The 18246-nt window shown below is 43.8% G+C and overlaps 1 protein-coding gene across 2 annotated transcripts in view; it reads right to left on the bottom strand.

Annotated features, from left to right (window-relative positions):
- The window catches only part of VTA1 (vesicle trafficking 1), a gene marked incomplete at both ends in the record, with an annotated part of 41166 nt that extends 36806 nt beyond the window's left edge, over positions 1-4360 (bottom strand). For both annotated transcript variants that reach the window (XM_081998460.1, XM_081998461.1), the window contains one exon: positions 4252-4360. In XM_081998460.1, the coding sequence (XP_081854586.1) occupies positions 4252-4360 (109 nt within the window). The remainder of the gene's footprint in view (positions 1-4251) is intronic.
- Between the last annotated feature and the right edge of the window lie 13886 nt (positions 4361-18246).

Here is an 18246-nt window from a genome sequence, read left to right as displayed (position 1 = left end):
ACAACACTACTGAAAGGCTGAAACAACAGCTACTAAAGAAAATTTTGCTTTAAACACCAAAACAGAAGTTTTCAAAAGACAGCACTACCTCTGAAACCTTACAATTTTTCAAAAAAACCCTTCTGAGTCAAACTGCCTATGGCACAGTTACAGATGTAACTTCTTTAGTTATTAAAGAGGCCAGAGATTTTTTTTATCAAAGCCTGCCTCCTTGTGTTTGCAGAACATCTTGAAGTAGCCAAACAGCTGGACTCACATAAGTTTTTAACATAAAGTTATTTTATTGACCACCAATCACTTATTTTCCTTCTGCTAGCCAATCAATGTAGCATCCTTTATTGGTATCCCCTTGTACCTATCAAATCAGCTGACCTTTACTGAACATGAAACAGTTACATACTTAATGACGACAATTAACAAAATAATATGAAATGTGAGACAAAGTATCATATGGGGAGGTAAGCATTTTAAAAGAAGGTGGCAGATGACCACAGTGCTGAACACTTCCATTAACCATAAAGCAGGTAATCTCTTTAAAAGAAGAATTATTTTGTGAGATCATGCCCTGTAAAACTTTAAAAAATAAACTTGGTTTCTTTATTTCTCTATAGTCTACATTCTAAGTAGAACAAATTTTACAACCAAGTAAATTTATGGTACAAATTGCCAGGAAGCAAATATATTTTTATTGCTTCAATCAATTATGTCCATCTACTAACAGTGGCTAAGGCTAAAAAAAGTATAACAGTTTACAAAAAACGTATAAAGCTACTGATCGTATGGGCTTTGAATGTGAATACCTAAAAAAAATGGAGTTGAGCATGAAGGCTTTGTAAGGACTACCAGAAATAGAACCGTTTTTAAATTTTTACAATGTTTCTAGCAAGTACCACCACAAAAAGAATCTCTGATGCGTTACAGTGCACAAGAGCATCAATGTTGTTCTCCAGTGTTTCATGTGGAAAATTATGTGGCATTGTGTAAAACAGAGATTAAAGTTCATCAAATTACAGTTTCTTTAAATCAACATATGCTAGCAATATCATAAAAGCAGGAGTCCTATCTTTGCCCCAAGCCACTATGTCTTGCCCTCTGTCTGTGTGGGAGCACAGCTGTTTATGCGGTAATGAATTGGCCTGGCTGAATAGTAGATTATTGTTGTTTTTCGTCATACAATTCCATCAACATTTGCTTCTGAAGCACATTAAGGTTGGAAATGAAAGGCCAGAGAAGGACTACAGTATCTTCTTTAGGTGGCAGTGCTGATTTATGCTAGTTTAATGCTTCAAATGAACTACACCCCCAAAAAACGTAAGAGAAAAAAAAAATTAAATGGTGTGTGCAAATAAAATGTGTAACTGCCATTCAAATTCCCAGCTTTGAGAGCACACCTCCGGCATCAGTGGATGCTGATGAGAGACAAAAATATTAAGATGAGCAGAAAGTAGTTCCTCCTGACCATTTTATTGCTGAGCTATATAGACAGCAAACACATCTTACCAGAGTTCACTTCCTTCTGATATTCAAATCAGTTTGTGTAGCAGCTCTTATTATCAGAAATATACAAGTGAAATTGAACTAAAATGCACATAATCCAAAAACTAGCAAACATGTGTCCATACTGAAAATTACTGTGCCAAGGAAACATATTTATTAGGACCAAAGCTTTTGGCTAGAGATGAACCACCTCTGGCAACATTCCAGAGCTATAAACACCTTACTCTTTTCTTCGAACTGATAGTTACATCCATCATATGAACAAAATTCAGATGTTCCCCCTCATTCAGTGGCTGTGCAAGCAGCCTTGTGATGGAGTACGCAGCACTGTCCCGTCTCACAACCTTTCACTGCAGGGTCCCCTCGGCTGGCTGCTGTGCCACACCACCCTCCTGGGCCCACAACATGCACAGTGGTGCAAGGCACACGCCTACAGACAAGGCTGGTGGAGAAGCGCCAGCACAGAGAATACAACAGGTTCCAGCACACATCAAGCTTTCCTCACACTATTCCTTCCACACAATACATTCTAGCAAATGGATAGACCACCTCTGAAACATATTTCAAAGGCTCAGCAGAGAGATGTTCAGGTTTTTTTCAGTGAAGCACCTTATGAGAAACGTTGCTTTAACTCCACATAAAATCTGTGTTGCTTTCAGAACCTTATCTGATGAGTATCCTGAAAAACTTTTGTATACCCAGGCTTACACTTTAAAAATCCTACCTTTTTAAGAAAGCTTTTATTATTCATAGCATGCTAGAAGTACATAGAGTACATTTTTTGACAGCAGCAATATTAATTATTAATACTCTGGGATTCTACACAATTGTTCCAAACCCACAACATTTGAAATTAATGGTTCATAAACCTTATTTTTGCTTCAAAGCCAGAATTAAAATAACAGAAAACATTCCTGTGAAACAGGAATTCTGCATTTTAGTCAATCCAGACAAACTCATCAACCATGGGAGGAAATAAGTGTCATCAGTAGAACACTGCTGAAAATTAATTCTCCTCCTTTGTGTATTCACAAGAACAAAGGATCCAAGCAAGACTTGTCTTGAATAAGAGGTGTCACCGCTTTTTACTTTAACTAACAATGTAATGCGAAGGATATCTCTAGAATATAGTTTTCACTACACACGGTAACAAATCAGATGTACTGAAGTACTCAAATGAAACAATATGATATGCAAATTTTCAGGCTACTTAGGACAGACAGTGCAAAGGACTTTACAGAAACTGCTAATTATTCAACAGTTAAATTTCCCCTGTACACTAAGACTTCCATTAAGTTTCAAAATGGAAAAGACATTAAGAAAAAGAGAGATCAGCCACCAAAACATTTTTGTTTTAAAATAAAAATAGACTTGTATTTTGTTACTTACACTAAATGCTAGTATATTTACTGTATAGCCAGACAGGGTGTTACATTTGGTTAAAAAAACCCAAAGAAATTAAGAAAAACAAAAAACCAGTGCAACTTGACCTAGCTAGTGCTTCCTGCCACACAAAGTAATCATACATGATTTGTCCTGTGTTTTTCAAGTAAAAAAAGAGTGAGTACTACTGAGAACATCCAGCATTCTAATATGTGGCTACCTCGTTTCTCTGGTGGCACTTTTGCACATTAGCACAGTATTCCTGCATAACATACAAAAATTAAAAATTATTCTTCTGACACTGAGCCGATAGTTTTTTCTGAGTTTTCTGAAGACTGAATTTCATGAGTTCATCCTTCCTAAACTTAAGATTGCCTTACAAATTAAACTATCAGTTCTACTTCTATTTTTTATTTCTTTGTTTAAGACAAGCTATTGCCAGGTAAACCCCCCCAAATGAGTTCCTCGTATCTCAATAAAAAGAAAAAAAACAAACAACATAAACATACATCTCTGGCGATCTGCTACTCCTAGAAATTTTTCATGTGTGGTGATTAACTTTGGATTGACAGGAATTTGAAACTAGTAACAACAGACTTGCACTTCAATTAACTGTGGAAAGCCTTTTAGAAAGGCTCACAGACCACCCTCAGGACCACTAGCTTAGAACCCTTAACCTAGTTTGAAAAATGTACACATTAATTTGAAATATTTACAGTATGAAAAAATGATTTTTGCTGTGCTCATTTCAGTGGAGATGAAATGGACAGCCACCCACTCTCCCCCTTAGATAACCCTGAGGAAGTGACAAAGCCTTACAGAATATAAAATGGACGCTATTAAAAGAATTAAAGACTCTCAAACCCAAACTGCTTACTCAAATACAGGTCAGAAAAAAGGTCTTCTCAGCAGGACTGAAAAGACTCTCGAATGTTAGTTTTTGGGATATTTCTTTGGACTATCCCAACACAGAAGACTGGGCTTTATACACGTGCGTACAAGCATGTATTTAGGCTGCGGGCACATCCACTATGACGGCAAAGAGGCTTAACTCTGCAAAAATAGAGCACATGAAAGACGAGTTGCGGCTTGCGGCCGAAGTGGCAGGCACGGAAGACCGTACAACGCCCCGCACCGCCCCAAGAGGTGGGGCTTCGCCCCCGCCCCCACATCTCTGTACATCCGACGGGCGCTCCGCGCGACGCAGCAAGCCAGGCGGGGGGGGGGGGGGAGGGCGCGCTGCGTCCGGTGCAGCGACTCGTGGCCGGGGGGCGGTGGCGGCCCCAGCCGCGGGGAGCGGCGGCAGGGCGGGACGCGACGGGCCGAACCAGGCCCTGCGGGGCGGGGCGGCGCTGCGACCGCCTCACTCACAGTAGTACGCCACCACCGGCTCGCGCTTGTCCAGCTCCTGCGCCGTTCGCAGATGGTGCTGGATGCTCTTGAACTGCGGCGGCAGCGGGGGAAGCGCCGTAGCCGCCATCACACGGGCAGCGACGCGAAGCTGCAGCAACGGACGGTCGACAACGACTCTCGCTCCCGAGACTGGCGCCGGCCGCTTCCGCTTCCGGCACGGGGCGCCGGGGCGCGTGCGCGGTGGGCGGGCTGCCTCCGGTGGCGGTGCGCCCGGGAAGAGCGCCCCCTGCTGAGCGGGAGGGGCGGGGGACGGAGGGGCGGCCTGACCGGATATCGAGCAGTGGCAGCCCGGCAGCACCGGGCGGAGGCGGCCGTACAGCTTCACGCGTCTCCTGCGTGGCTCGTTAGTGTTTGAAGCGCGTTCCACAGCCGCCGTGCGGCAGGGCCTGGAGACCTCGGGGCTGCCGCGGGCCCAGCGTGAGGAACGGCGGCCCCATCCCAGCTCTCCGGGGCCGAGCGGCGACGCCCTCCCCAGCCCTTCAGTCTCACTCCCACTGGCACGTTAGCCCGAGGAGCCGTGGAGAACTTTCCCGTCGAGGTATTGCTGCAACTAAAATCCCTTTATCAGGTTGAAAAACCTGCCCCTTGGGCGGCCCTGAGGCTCTCCAAAGGTCTGGGAGGCCCTCGAGCACCTCCACTGCCAGGCCTCTGCACTTCGTCCTGCTGCACTCGCTGGAGAAGCCTTGTGCTACCGTGGCCCAGTTAATAGTACTTCACTGGACCAGGCTGCTGGAAAGGAGGAAAGGACCAGCCCTGGAAAGCACATCTCGCAGGATCACCACTTCCCAGAGGAACCTCCAGGGATTTCTGGTTTTGCTGAGGAGGGGTAAGAACAGCAGAAGAAATGAGAACCACTGAAGAAAAATGGTTTCCAATGGATCTCACAAATTGCAATATGAATTATTTTAGTGTCTGCCATCTTCTCATTCTGACAGAATAGTTAAATATTTTTAGATTTCTTTTAAATGGCCCTGTTGCCAAACTTGCCCTGGTCTCAAAATGGCTGTCTGCAAGACAAGAGAATGTCAGTGCTCCAGGGCATAAAGGAAGATGCATGTTGGAGGGAGGCACAGGGTAGGAGAGGAGGCTGTATTGTGTCATAGCTATCATGGGAGAGTGCTGAAACGAGAATGTAAGGGAAATGACGGCTGAACAGACAAAAGGAAGACAAGAAAGGAACAGAACAAGGAGCAGTTATAGGACTGGGATGTTGTGGTGGTGTACTAGAAGTTGGCTGGCCCAGAGCAACTGTACGTTTGATGTAAAGGCAATCGCTTCACTTATTGGGTGTATTTAGTCTGTTTCATTGAAGCTGATGGAGGGAACAATTACAGCTCTTCGTTAAGTGAGAACTGAAATGGGCGTGATGTCTGGCTAGAGACAAAACTGACTGCAAACGCATGAGCTGGGGATTGCTTTCAGTGGTGTCTGTGAAAATGAGGCGGCAAGAGTATGATGGAAAACAATGAAAAAGTCAAAGAAGCACTTACAATGTAACCCTGATGTAAGCAACAAAAATACTTCCTAGTGTGTTCTGGGAGACAGGGCTTCATGTTCTCTGTGTAAAGAAATAGAATTGAAACAAAAAATCCCCAAGTGTATTATATAATTCCTTTCATAATGGCAAAAAAAGCCTTCAAGATCATCTCAAATTTTTGCTAAGCCTTTGAGCTAAAATCAGTGCAAGACTGAGAAACACATGCAGGCGTGTTATATATCTCAGAGGGAATAACGGTGGAAGGAAGCTGATAGAAAGCAATGTAAATGAGGATAAAAGTAGTGGGAGTTTGGAAGACTAGGAGAAAGAAAAGTTTAGAGACACTTGAGAATACAGCGAGTGCCAGGAAAACAAATGGCAAATATAGAAGAGAGAAGCGTTGACAGCCACGGGGAATGGTTTCTTTACGTGGACATAATACCTCCATCAACCAAATGATGGAATCAGTCACAGAAAAACATTTGCGCTAAAAGGCAATAATGCACATTTTGTTTTTAAATGAAAAAATGAAACTGAGGAATTTGACAATTTTAATTTCACGGGAAATGCAGAAGAAATCTGTGTTGTATCTCATTGGGAAGAAGAACACTTTTTAATATGTTCCAGATTTTGACCACCAAGGGAAAGGGCAATGGTGGTGGGTAATCCAACTCCTAGAACCCTCCCGGGATCCTCAGGCAGTCCCATGCCAGTCCTGGCTCTGCAAGGCTCTTGATGGTAACGGGGCAGTCCCCTGAGGGGCTTGGGGTTTTGGCACTCCTCTGACCTTTCTGAAGTGTTTTGAAATCTACAGAAGAACAACAAGCAATGGAAATATTAAGCACCAGGGAAAATACTGACAAGATTGTGATGAAGTTGTTTTATTATTACACAAACATCTGATTGTGGGATTTGAGTACTGTACCTAGCACGTGGAAGTACATTCTTCTTTTTAGTAGTAATATATATATTGTATTTTATTTATAAATAAAAAGATTTTTTTCACCTGAGATTACAAGTTTAAACTGAAAAGAATAATTCCAGATGGATACCGATGTATACAACAAAAAAATTAAGCATGTATTGACCAAAGCACATGGCATATTATGCAAACAAGAAGTCAGCACAGTGATCCTTATTCCACTTGTAATGCTTGCAAATATCAAATACCTAGTTTAATATTGCACAAATCTGATAGTGTTGACTCGACTTATATTTAAGACAACATATAACTTATTTCTGTAGGGAAAAAATAACATTAATGCTTTAATATGGTGAATATATTGAAATTTATCATCTTGTTCTTGATCAGCACATTAAAAAAATCACACCTCTTGTTGTGACTTACTTCGATGTAAATGGCCCAGAATCCATCAAATCCAAAACACCTAAATCATGCAATTCTATTTATGTAATGAGGACTACTTTTGTGGGTGAGGTTTGCAAGGCTCTTGAAACCCAACCTTGTTTGGGACTGCTTAACTAACAGTTGGTGCTAAAAAATTTTGTAGTAATTTTTCCAGAATTTTCCAAATAGTCCTGAAAGGACCCAAACGCTGTCACCGAGACCTCAACTTTTTATGCTTTTATGCTGAATGTTGCCTATACTGTGTTTTTTCACATAAGTGAAAGTTGATTCAAGAATTGAAGATATTCTTCCCTCCAGTGTTACACAGGCCTCAAACTGTATCCAAAGATGCTGACAGATTCCTTTTGACTTTGCTGGTTCCTGGATCACTGTTAAGTAGTGGTGAGTCTGAGTCTCTTGTTTCACTGAGATTCAGAACAGAAACTGTTCAATTTAGTAGGCACAGAAACTGATGAAAGAGGAAGGAAACCTTCCTTTTTTTTTTTCTCTAGAAATTGAAAGTATTTGAAAAACCAATGGAAAATAGCTAATTGTTATGATTGCTATTTGTACACATTTTATACAGGAGACTACCTCCTCCTTTCTTTCCAGTTCTGAAATCTGTTTTTTTCCATTACCTCACTTCAGCACAAGGAATGAATTCACTTCTAAGTTTAAGGTGTCTATTAGTCCTTAAGAAGAAACTGTTGCACACAAAAACATCTGATACCTGTATAAAGTTCAAGACCTAACCTATCCAAATACACTTAATTGTTATTCTAGCAACTTTAGTCAGAGCAGTAACAAGTTCAATGTGACACACACAAAGCAAAAAATTCTGTGGGCCCAATGCTGCAGTCACACACAAGCAAAACTCTCACTGAAATCAAGGCACGACTGGACACAGAAAAGGCTTTTCTTCAAGGTTTTCTTTTGACACTTTTAAGCCTCTTATGCAAAACTAAGTCATAAAGCCCTTTTACTCCTTCAAAATGTGATCATACAAAATTGGTAAAAATCTATGTTGTAAGCCAAAGCATAATGAAGTTAAGGCATTCCAGTCAGCATAAAGAATACCGTGTTAGTCTTTCACTTTTAAAAGGAGATCCACAGCTAGCAGATGATACCAGCTGGACTGCTGCAAAGTAAGCCGATATTGATGGGTATGTGGTCACCACAACCTGACCAGGAGTCTCTGCCCCTGGGGCTTGAGAAGCAAGTTGCGACAGTGGCACCGCTTGGGAAAATGTTTGAACGCCTTCCGGTGCCCAGAGATTACCCACCATTACTGCTTAATTCTCAAGCCATAAAAACTTGTAAGAAATTTGGAATAGTTTTTCCTGGAAGGTCAATAACCTTAGTAGCTCCAATTACATGTGTTCAAAAAAGCTGTGAATAAAAATACATTTATAAATAACCTCCTCTTCACACACAGACACGCCTCTGGAGGCAAAACTATTGCATGTGGCAGGTCATGAAAACATGTTACTCTTGTAAAACTTACTACCTTTGGTCTTGACATGGAAACAAAGAATATTCATATAATGTGGTATTTTTTTTAGATGAGGAATGTGTCATATGACTGCTCTGCATCAGTAATCATGAGTGCGGTTCTCTTCTGCAACACTGCATAGAGGACAGGAGATGTTTTTTGTTACAGCTTGAAGTCCTTGTTATAAAACTGCAGGTGGACAGGGTGGTAGTAAATGACTGGGAGTGATTGACATCACTGAGTTTTTAAGAAACCCACCCTTATAGATTTGAGATCTCAAAAAATCTCAAAATCTCAGAAACCTAACCTTCTAGGTTCGGAGACCTCAAAAATTTTGGCAACACACAAGACCGCTGTAATCACAGTACATGTGTACATTGCAGTAAGAAAAATTGTCTTTGCAAAACTTTGCATGGTAAAGTAACGTTAAACTTTTTTTCGAGTGCTCCCACATCACACATGTAGATTGTGTTCACTTTGAAACCAAAGAACTGAATATGAAGCCAAAAAGCCACAGCTTCAAGGATAATCCTTAAGAAAACAGAGAAGATAGAAAAAACAGCGTAGAATGACTTGTGGAGGTTATCTTCCTCTTTGATGCTCTTACAAGGCAGCATCAGGGTGAAAAAATGCTTGGGGTACCAGTACGGTCACCAGCTGTAACACCCAGAATACCTAAAATGTGGTAGAAGCGTAGTTGTCAGATCATTTACAGCTGTATCAGGACATCTAAAACACACACATATTGGAACATTTTGCAAGTCTGTTTTTAATATATATGAAATGTGTAAACACTTAGATGACAATAAAGGCAAAAATCACTGTTACATTTTAATTTGAAAAGTTCAGTTGGTTTCTAAAACATAAGGGTTGTTGTTATGAAGGATAGAAAATACAAGTCCATATTTAGTCACACATGAAAGGTTATTAAAAGGAAAATATTCATGGAAAAGCTGAGTGATAATTAGCCCAATCAGTTACGACTTCTTATATGGAGCAATTATGTTTAATTTTTGCTGTTTCTTTTCTTAACATTAGATTTCTACAATAAAAGAAGATAATTACCTGAGGACTTATGGCCTGAACTGGTTGCCACAGAGAAGATTAACCTGTCTCTTGTCTGGGTGACAGCTGAAATGCAGGGCCTCATTGCCATGAACAGCAAAGCCCAAAATGCCAAGGGAAGAGGTACGAACTGAGCCAAAGAAAGGAGTGTGGAATTGGCCAATTACCGTTGGTGGCCTGAGCTGCAAATCACCGGGTTGTTCAACATGAAAACAAAAATTAACAGCATTATTGTTGGAGGTCTACTTGCTCTTTTTCATTATCCAAAATATTTGGTTTATTCTACTTGTTTGAAAAGGAGAGAGTTCGCCTATGAAGGCTGCGGTAGCTTTGTAACAAAATAATGGCTTAGAACACTTTTATTGTTGCTACTAATTTCATATAAACGTTCGTTTGTCTAGCAGTTATCAGTTAATGTGTTTCACTGCCTTTATCTGTGTTCTGCTGTTGCAGAATGCACCAGACGGAGCTGAGCGCTTCGACCGAAAGCCCATTCATTTTGCTGTTGTGTTGATTTACACGATGTCATGTGATGACAAAATGAGGACCGCCGTGCCATCATCAAACCTAACGATACTTAAATTAAATTTAAGCTGCCCCAGATGGGCGTCTCTAGCACCCAGGCAGGCCTCTCTCGGTAGGCATCGGGTCCCGCCCGGGAAGACCTGCTGCTGAGCGGGCCGGGTAAGGAAGACACCCAGCACCGCTGCGTAGTACCCGGGGGACGCGGGACGCGGCGCCGCTCCCTCGCTGCAAATTTGGGGCCGGAGCCCCGACTCTCCGCGGATGTACTCACACATCCCTCCGAGAAGCTCCGCATGTAGCTGAGGACCTGCCTAGGGAAGGCGCGGCCGGAGCAGAGGGCGGGGGCAGCGGCAGCGGGGCCCACCGGCGCCGGGCGGGAATCCCCGGCCCCCACGCTGCCCAGTGCTCCCCTACCGCCGCCCCGCCGGTCTTTCAGCCCCGCCTCGGGTGCCCGCAGCACCGCCCGCCACCCAGCCCGGCCCCGGCAGCGGGGCTCCCCCGCGCTGCCCGCTCCCGCCCCCGCAGGCTCCCGGCGCCCGGCGGGAGGAGCCGGGACCCCGCGAACCGGGGCGCAGGGGCAGCCTCCTGGGCTGCTGACAGGTTCAGCTTACGCCGCCTAGAGTTTAATGACTGGTTTTTAACTGGTTATTAGTTATAGTTAGTTATAGATAGCTATAGTTAGTAAAAGTTAAGGGTGCAACCGAACTTGGAAGCTGTAGGTACAAGATTTTGAATTCAAAGAAATAGCAGCACTTGAATTAAAAAAAAAAAAATTAACCACTCCAATATTGCTACAAATAACTTAATGGCAATAATTGCCATGAATAATTATTAATGTCAGCCTACTCCATAGGCACAGTTGAAAGAACTCCAGAAGAGCTGTGCTCGCACCTGACACTCCTGGTAGTGAGCAGCCAGCCACCCAGTGAAACGGGGGGACGTACCCCAACATGTTAGTTTGAACCTCGTGGGATCTTTATGAGAAGGTGGAGAGAGGAAGGATGGAGATGGGAAACCCAAGGAGAGGAAGGGGTAGCTCATCCAGTCACTGGTGCACAGTAGCTTGTTTGGCGTTCTGAAGAGGATGCACAGGAAAGTGAAATCCAGCCACCAGATCCAAAGTGGGGGCATTTATTCTTTTATCTCTAAACTCATGAGAAAGCCGCCTTCGTAATTGGTTGCAGCTTGACTTCAAGATGATGTAACAAAAAGTGTGGCTCCCCCTGTGATGTATGCTCATAGGCACGGAAACGTAGGTCGGAGGAGGGAAGAGATGGGAATTGGGGGTTGTTTTATATGCGGGTTTGTCTGCTGTGGCTCACCACAAGAGCTATATTAACGGCACGATTAGAACAACTATTGTAAGACATCGGAACTCCCTTTGTAAGGGGAACCTGCCCTGCATCTGCTGAAGTAGCTAGATTACGAAGAAGGTGAAAAGTGCTTCAATAAGTGTGTGTCATTTTGTCATTCACTACAGCTCCTTTTTCAGGCAGTTAATTAAATGTCTATTTATCTCTATTTATTTTACAGGAGGACTGTAAAAGGTTCTGTGCTAGTAGCACTGAGACTGGCTTTCTAAACTTTTTCTAATGCAATCTGCTGCTCCACTGCGTCGAGAGAATGCTGAGGTTTGTATACATTGAATGAACTAAAGGCAATAATATCTCACAGTGGTATGTGGTCTGCAATGAAATACTGTGGATCTCAGGATGTGTGACTAACCTTCACAAAAATGCAATAATTGTGATTACAGCAAATTGTTTTTCTTCTGTTCATAATACTTATGGAGCTTAATTATCATCCGAAAGCAATTTTTAATATTCTCACAATACTATAAAATTACTAAATTAGCTCAGCATGCTGGACAGATGTTTAATATCAGTAATATTTTAATAATTTAATTCTTTTGAAATGTGAATTGCTGCTGAAAACCTGCTGTTGAATGTACTTCAAAGAATACTTGTGCTGGTATTTCTTATGATCTCTTTAAACAGAAATGTTTAAAAACGCAATAATGGGAAAACCGAAAACCTCCTAGTTTCTAAATTGAGATAGATCTTTCAATGCTTTTTATTATGCTGGGAATAGTAGAGATTATTTTCACATTAATTGATGAACATGAACCCACAGTAATCATTAAGTTTGGTCAGGAAGCATTTGATTTCACTATAGATAGAAACAATATTTAAGAACACATTTTAGGTAAAAAGCTCACCATACAAATGCTACTTTGTATCTTTTTATTGTTAGGTGGGGATAACGTAATACTTATGTGACTACATTGTCTAAGATAGTAAAATCGTTCTCTGTACGACCTCAGTAACATTATGGAAACTTGGATTTCTGTCCTGTGATAAAGATGCTAAAAGACGAATTAGCTGGCGATGCTCTGCTTGAGTTCTGGGAACACATAAGGAATACAGCTGCATTGAAATGAAAAATGAATTCTGGAGAGGTTGTCAAATAAACCCAATACAAACCACATGGGTATCTGCACTCAAACCCCGCTGAATGTGATGAATGGGCCCACAATAAAACAGTTGGTTTCTTTGAAGTGGCTCAATATGTGTCACATGAGCTGAAGCACAGGAAGCCCATTATCTTTGCCCTCGGAGGAACTAATATCAATGTTTTTCTTTTGTCACGTGTGTTCAATAATGTGCTTTGTAACACCACATTAAGAGGATAACTTGAGACGGGAGTAGAGTAAGCTGGCATTGTGCAGTCCTTTTGAATGCAGTCTGCTAAGGCAACTCAAGCCGTTCCTTGGGACTTCCTTGACAGAAAATCATGATTTGATTTGAATCTGCAGGAGTGCTTGTCTGTTGGTTGTCTATCATGCACAAATGGGATGGAAGATGTTGATATCACACACTCACTACGTGAGTCCTAGGCCTGGCTTTCAGGTCAAGGTTGCGATTCAGCAGTGTGCTCTTTAACCTTTTAATGAGTTGAAGTCCTATGAATAATCACAGTTAAACAAATGGAAACTACATGCATGCATAAAGCTGCACTTGTGCTTAGAGAGGTGAACTGGGTGTTTAATACGCTATATTAATGTGGTTAAATGTAATGGCACCTATTATCCTTGTGCCATGAAAAAATGGCACGATGAAAGTGGCACAAAACAAAATGGCACAAAAAAATGAACTGGTTTCAGTAAGATAAGTTTTTGTCTGCCAAAAGAGGGCTTGCATGCCTAAACATGTTCCTGTTAGGGAACAGTCTCTTCTGCCAGCTTGCCAGCTTTGCCTAGTGCTGGAAACATAAGAACTTACATTTTGGTTTGCAGAGTTCCCCACATTGAAGCTTAGGCCCAGTGGAGGCCTCTTCTAGCTGCAGACTGGTGCCCCTACTGCAATTCGGACCTGAGATAGAGGTTGCCTCACCTTCAGCTAGGGCAGGAGGCTTAGGAGGCGGGTGACTTCCTCAGACCCTCCTGACTGCCTGCTGGTTCATGTTTGGCATGAAGAGTAGCCAGCAGAATGCAAGTCTGGGAGTTGAGAAGGATGGACTAACATGAGTCTGGGTTTATTGCACGGCGGTATGGGCTCAGCCATGCTGCTCAGGCTGAGGAGATGTGTGTCATACATAAAGCTTCTTCCTCACTTGTAATTTTTTTTAATAAATGCAAAGTCTGTTTAACCTAAAAAGCATATTTTGAAAAATTAAGAAATAGGCATGATGAATCACTCTAGCATTCTTTTCTACCTTCACCGTGTCCAGTCATACAGACTTAGCAAAGAAGAATTTCTATATTGGTGTTTGTTGCAGCTTTGCCAGCCCTGGGAGGCCACAAATTACTGCTTGCAGTCCAGTGCTCCGAGGACATAGTACTGCCAGTGGACACCGCTCAGCTTTGACCACAGAGTGTAGCTACTTCTTGTGTTATCTGGAGTCTTGAAGGGCAAAAGGCTGCATGGCACACATCTGACATATTTTCTATGTTACCTTCTTTTTAGAGCCTAACCCTGAGCAGCCATAGTTGAACTCAGCATTTCTCTTTTGAACGTATAGCTTATGCCATTTGTGACATTCTCTACAGAAACCCACAATTCTTTTTGACATAATTCTTCTCATATCCATTTCTCCCAGGGAATGCACTGGCATTGCCTATGAGATAATTAACTTTCAGGGCTATTTTACTAGTAAAAGAGTCATAGAAGTTTAATGTTAATATATGTAGCCTTGGAGTTTGAAGTCTGGCCTTAGAGATGTGGCCTTAGAAGCTGAACATTTGTCCTTCTTGGAGGATCCACAACATGGAGTGTTTCATAGCCAGGTAGGGAGCCCTTGTTTCCATCCTCTCCTTTCTCCAACTCTGCCTACTCTTCCCAGCTGCTTCTTGGACCCACTTCCCGCTACCCACATAGTAGCAGTAGCAAACCCTGTTATCTGTTCTGAAACCTGGGGATGGGGTAAGCGATCTGTTTCTGCATACTCTTGTCCTTTAAATAGAGCCCCTGACTCAAGAAGCTGAAAGGTAATGTAAGTCTCTGCCAAAAACAAACAAACAAACAAAAACCCTCCACAGAATTAAGAAAGCCTGTATTCAAGTAACAAGAAAGACAACATGACTTAAGGTTATTGTACATCTGACTGTCTGGGAGAAGCCACTCTCTGCTACAATGCATGTCCACTTTTTCCGACTGTATCTGCTGGTCTGAAGCGTGATACTACAAAAATTTCTCTAATGTTTGTTTCCTCATGCTCAGTATTTAAAATAAAATAGTATTTGTTCCTTGCTTGTTGCCTGTTTCTTTTTAATGTATGGCTGATCACCAGCCCTTCAAACATGATCACTTCCAGGGTAGCATTTGAACGGAGTTTTATTTAGTTTGCAAGCACGCGTACTTCATTAAAGGCTACTTACTGCAGGTAGTTTTGGTGGCAGATATGCTTGGCTCTTCCTGAGACTACACAGAGTTTGCTGTGACGTGCAAATGTGGAATTAGCCGCGGGATTATCAAGCACCGCGAGCTGCACCAACGCGTGAAGGAGCCTTTTTCCCTGCGCGAAGCGGTGCTCGGTAGAGGGCGTTTGTGAGGTGCGTGGGGGTCCTCGCTCCGCGCGGGCTGGCGGTGCCTCCCGACGTTTGGGAGTTCCTGATGAAGCACATTTGCCTCCCAGGTTTCCAAGTGGTTGCAGCCCCGACCCTGCGGGGTTGCACTCCCGGATACGCTCTGTCTGCGCCGGCGGATTTCAGCCTATGCATCGGTTCTTTCCCACTTGGGAGACTTACCTGTGGTGCTCGCTCGCTCTCTCCTTTGCTCTTGTGCTAAGTACTGTCACAGCTGCATGATGAGGTTGTCTCTAGGCTATAATCTGAAATAACAGCTAAAGAGTCGGAGGGATTCTTCTGTTTGAATAGAGAATGATGAACAGTTTGTATGCGGGGATCTGAGTTCCAGCTGGTTTATGTCAGGGTCTGGGCATCTTTTCCCTCTCCTTTTTGCCTCTGCAGGAAATTCTATTCGTGCTGCTTTATTTCCCTTGTCTTTACACAGACATTCCTTGAATGACAGTAGAAGCATAATCTAAATTTCTGTTTCCTTTGAGCTGGAGACACTCACAGCTCCAACCCTTGCTGTTCAGGGTTCTGAAAGTATAGAGTAGATAAAATCAAGTAATGACAAAAAATCAGGAACATAAATTCCCACTGAATATGTTCCTAATTCCTCAACCTTAGGAATTCCATCCTTCGGACTAAAGGACAGGTAAAAATTATCAAGATAGAAGAAAGTCTCCTGGAGCGCAGCAATAGGAGTGGTGATGTTGTGCAACAAAAAGCAAGGGGTCTTACCTCTCTCCATGCAAACTGCAAGAAATTTATGCCAATAGAGGCTTTTAAAGTGTTCTGCTGATATTCATGCAAAAAGACTCAGCTTCTTGATGTCTCAGGTAAATCAATATTAAAGACCTGTTGACTTTAAACTATTCTCCCAACAGGGATCATATTGATTGTTCACATATAAACCCATTTTCAAATAAATTAGTGAAAGAACCATACTCTGAGGTCACAGTGTTAAAGACATATATTGGATCCAACCAATGGGAGCCAAAAAGTCTGATTCAGACTCTTTGCAGAAACCTGAATATTGATGGTCTTAGAAAAGTTCATGCACACGCAGCAGAGTAGAGCATACCAGCAATTGTGATAAATATCCGAGGTGACAGTAAGGCTGCCTCAGAGGCAGTGTAGTTGAATTTAACACCGTGTGGAGGAAACTTGATCTGTAACAAGAATCACTTTCAGAGGATCTCTGTGACAATTCCTATGAGCTGCCTAGTGATAAAGGTGAAGTCTCTAGCCTGATCGTTTCTGAGGCCTAGCACTGGCTGGATTTTCTAATTAATCAGCATTATATGAATCAGTAGTTTACACAACTTTAAGACATTTATTTATTTAGAGAAGTGAGAAGGATCACAAAGATCAATCAAGAGATACAGAGAGGTGTAAGTTTTAAGAAGCAGTAATACTTTTTGGTTGATAATCCTAATAAAAGGTTATTTAAGATAAATTGCTGACGTCTTTTAAATTTAATTCCTACACTGGACAGCGTGCCATGGATAGGCTATGTAATACTGCACACTTGTCATGCTTTGCTTATGGTATTTCAGTGGTCAGACTCTTCCTCCCACTTCAGCAAGTCTCCGTGCATTCATTTGCTTTTCTCACCCACGGGGCTTCAAGAGATCTGTTTTAACCAGTAGGAACAAGCAGGTTCACTGCAAGCTCATACAGCCTCCCTTTTGAGAAGGGGAAGAGGAAGAATCAGTCTGCAGAGAATGTTGCTGGCAAATGCTGTTATCCTTCTGCCTTAGCTCTTTATCTTGAAAACTCCAGTAGGTCTGCCCCTCTTGCTGCACGTTTGCACTGCTACCTACTTTCACGGCTTCTGCTGGAAACAGATGGAGCTGTTTGGAAAGCCTACACACGTGCAGAAGTAAAGGACGTTACCTCACTGAAAAGCAAGAAACACTAGAGACAAATGCTACACTTCAAAGAGGTAAACAACGTTTATCCTCCAGTGTGTTATACCATTTGCACAGTAAGTCATGGATAAAATACATAACCTGTCCCAATTTCCATAGTCGAGACTAAGGTGAGAAGCAACTTCGCAAATCACACCCCAAAACTTTAAAGGCAGCTGATGTCTTTGAGTAGGATCTATTCAGAACCTACAGCTGGATGACAAGAATAAAATCTCTTCATCTCCAAGTCCCTCGCTCCCCGTCCCCTGTATTTCAAGGCGCCGTGGTTTCACCTGGAAGACGGCTTTCCCGGAGACGACCCCGCCTTCCCCCCGACGTGGCGGACAGCTCTCCGGTTTGCCGAGCGGCGCCTCTCGGGGGGAGCTGCTTGCGGAGGGCAGCCCCTCCAGCCGTCCCCACTGCGCTCCGGCGCTGGGACCCCCCGGGACGGCGGCGGCCCCACGCTCCGCGTCTCCCCTCCGCGCAGGATACCCCCCGGCGGCTCCGGGCTGGGGCCGAGGGCACAGCCGCTTACCGGAGGAGAGGCGGGGCGGCTCCTCCCAGCACCAGGTATAAATCGAGGCTGCGGAGTGAGGAGCGGGCTTGGTCTGCGCCGCGCCCCCCGCTCCTCCTCCGGCTCCCGCCGCCGCGGGGCGAGCAGCGGCGGGGCCGCTGGACAGCGCCGGCCTCTCGCGCCCCGGCACCGGCGGGGGGCGGCGCCCCGAGGTGGCGGCGGGGGCGGGGCAGGCCGCCCTCCCGACGGCGGTCGCTGCCCCCGAGGCTCCGGATCTCGCCCTCCGACCCCCCCCGCCGCTGTCCGGAGAGCTGAAAGGGAGCGGCGGGGGTGGTGGGGGTGGTGTGGTAATTGCCCCCCCCGCCGCGACTGCGGCGGCGGACGGTGCTTCCCCTGCATTTCTGGGGGGAGAAACAGAGAAAAAGGGGAGGGGAGGGGGAAGCGAGGCAGGAGGGAAAGGGGAGAAAGTTTGTTGACTTGCAAAGAGGTGAAGCTTTCCAGTGACTACGACCGCACTTTGCACTGGAGACCTCCGCTCTGCCTGAAGCTGGAGG

Source organism: Phaethon aethereus, assembly GCF_964289735.1.
Source record: "Phaethon aethereus genome assembly, chromosome: 3".
Taxonomy (NCBI): Eukaryota; Metazoa; Chordata; class Aves; order Phaethontiformes; family Phaethontidae; genus Phaethon; species Phaethon aethereus.
Note: the sequence above shows the minus strand (reverse complement) of the source record. Positions and strands in the feature narration are given on the sequence as shown.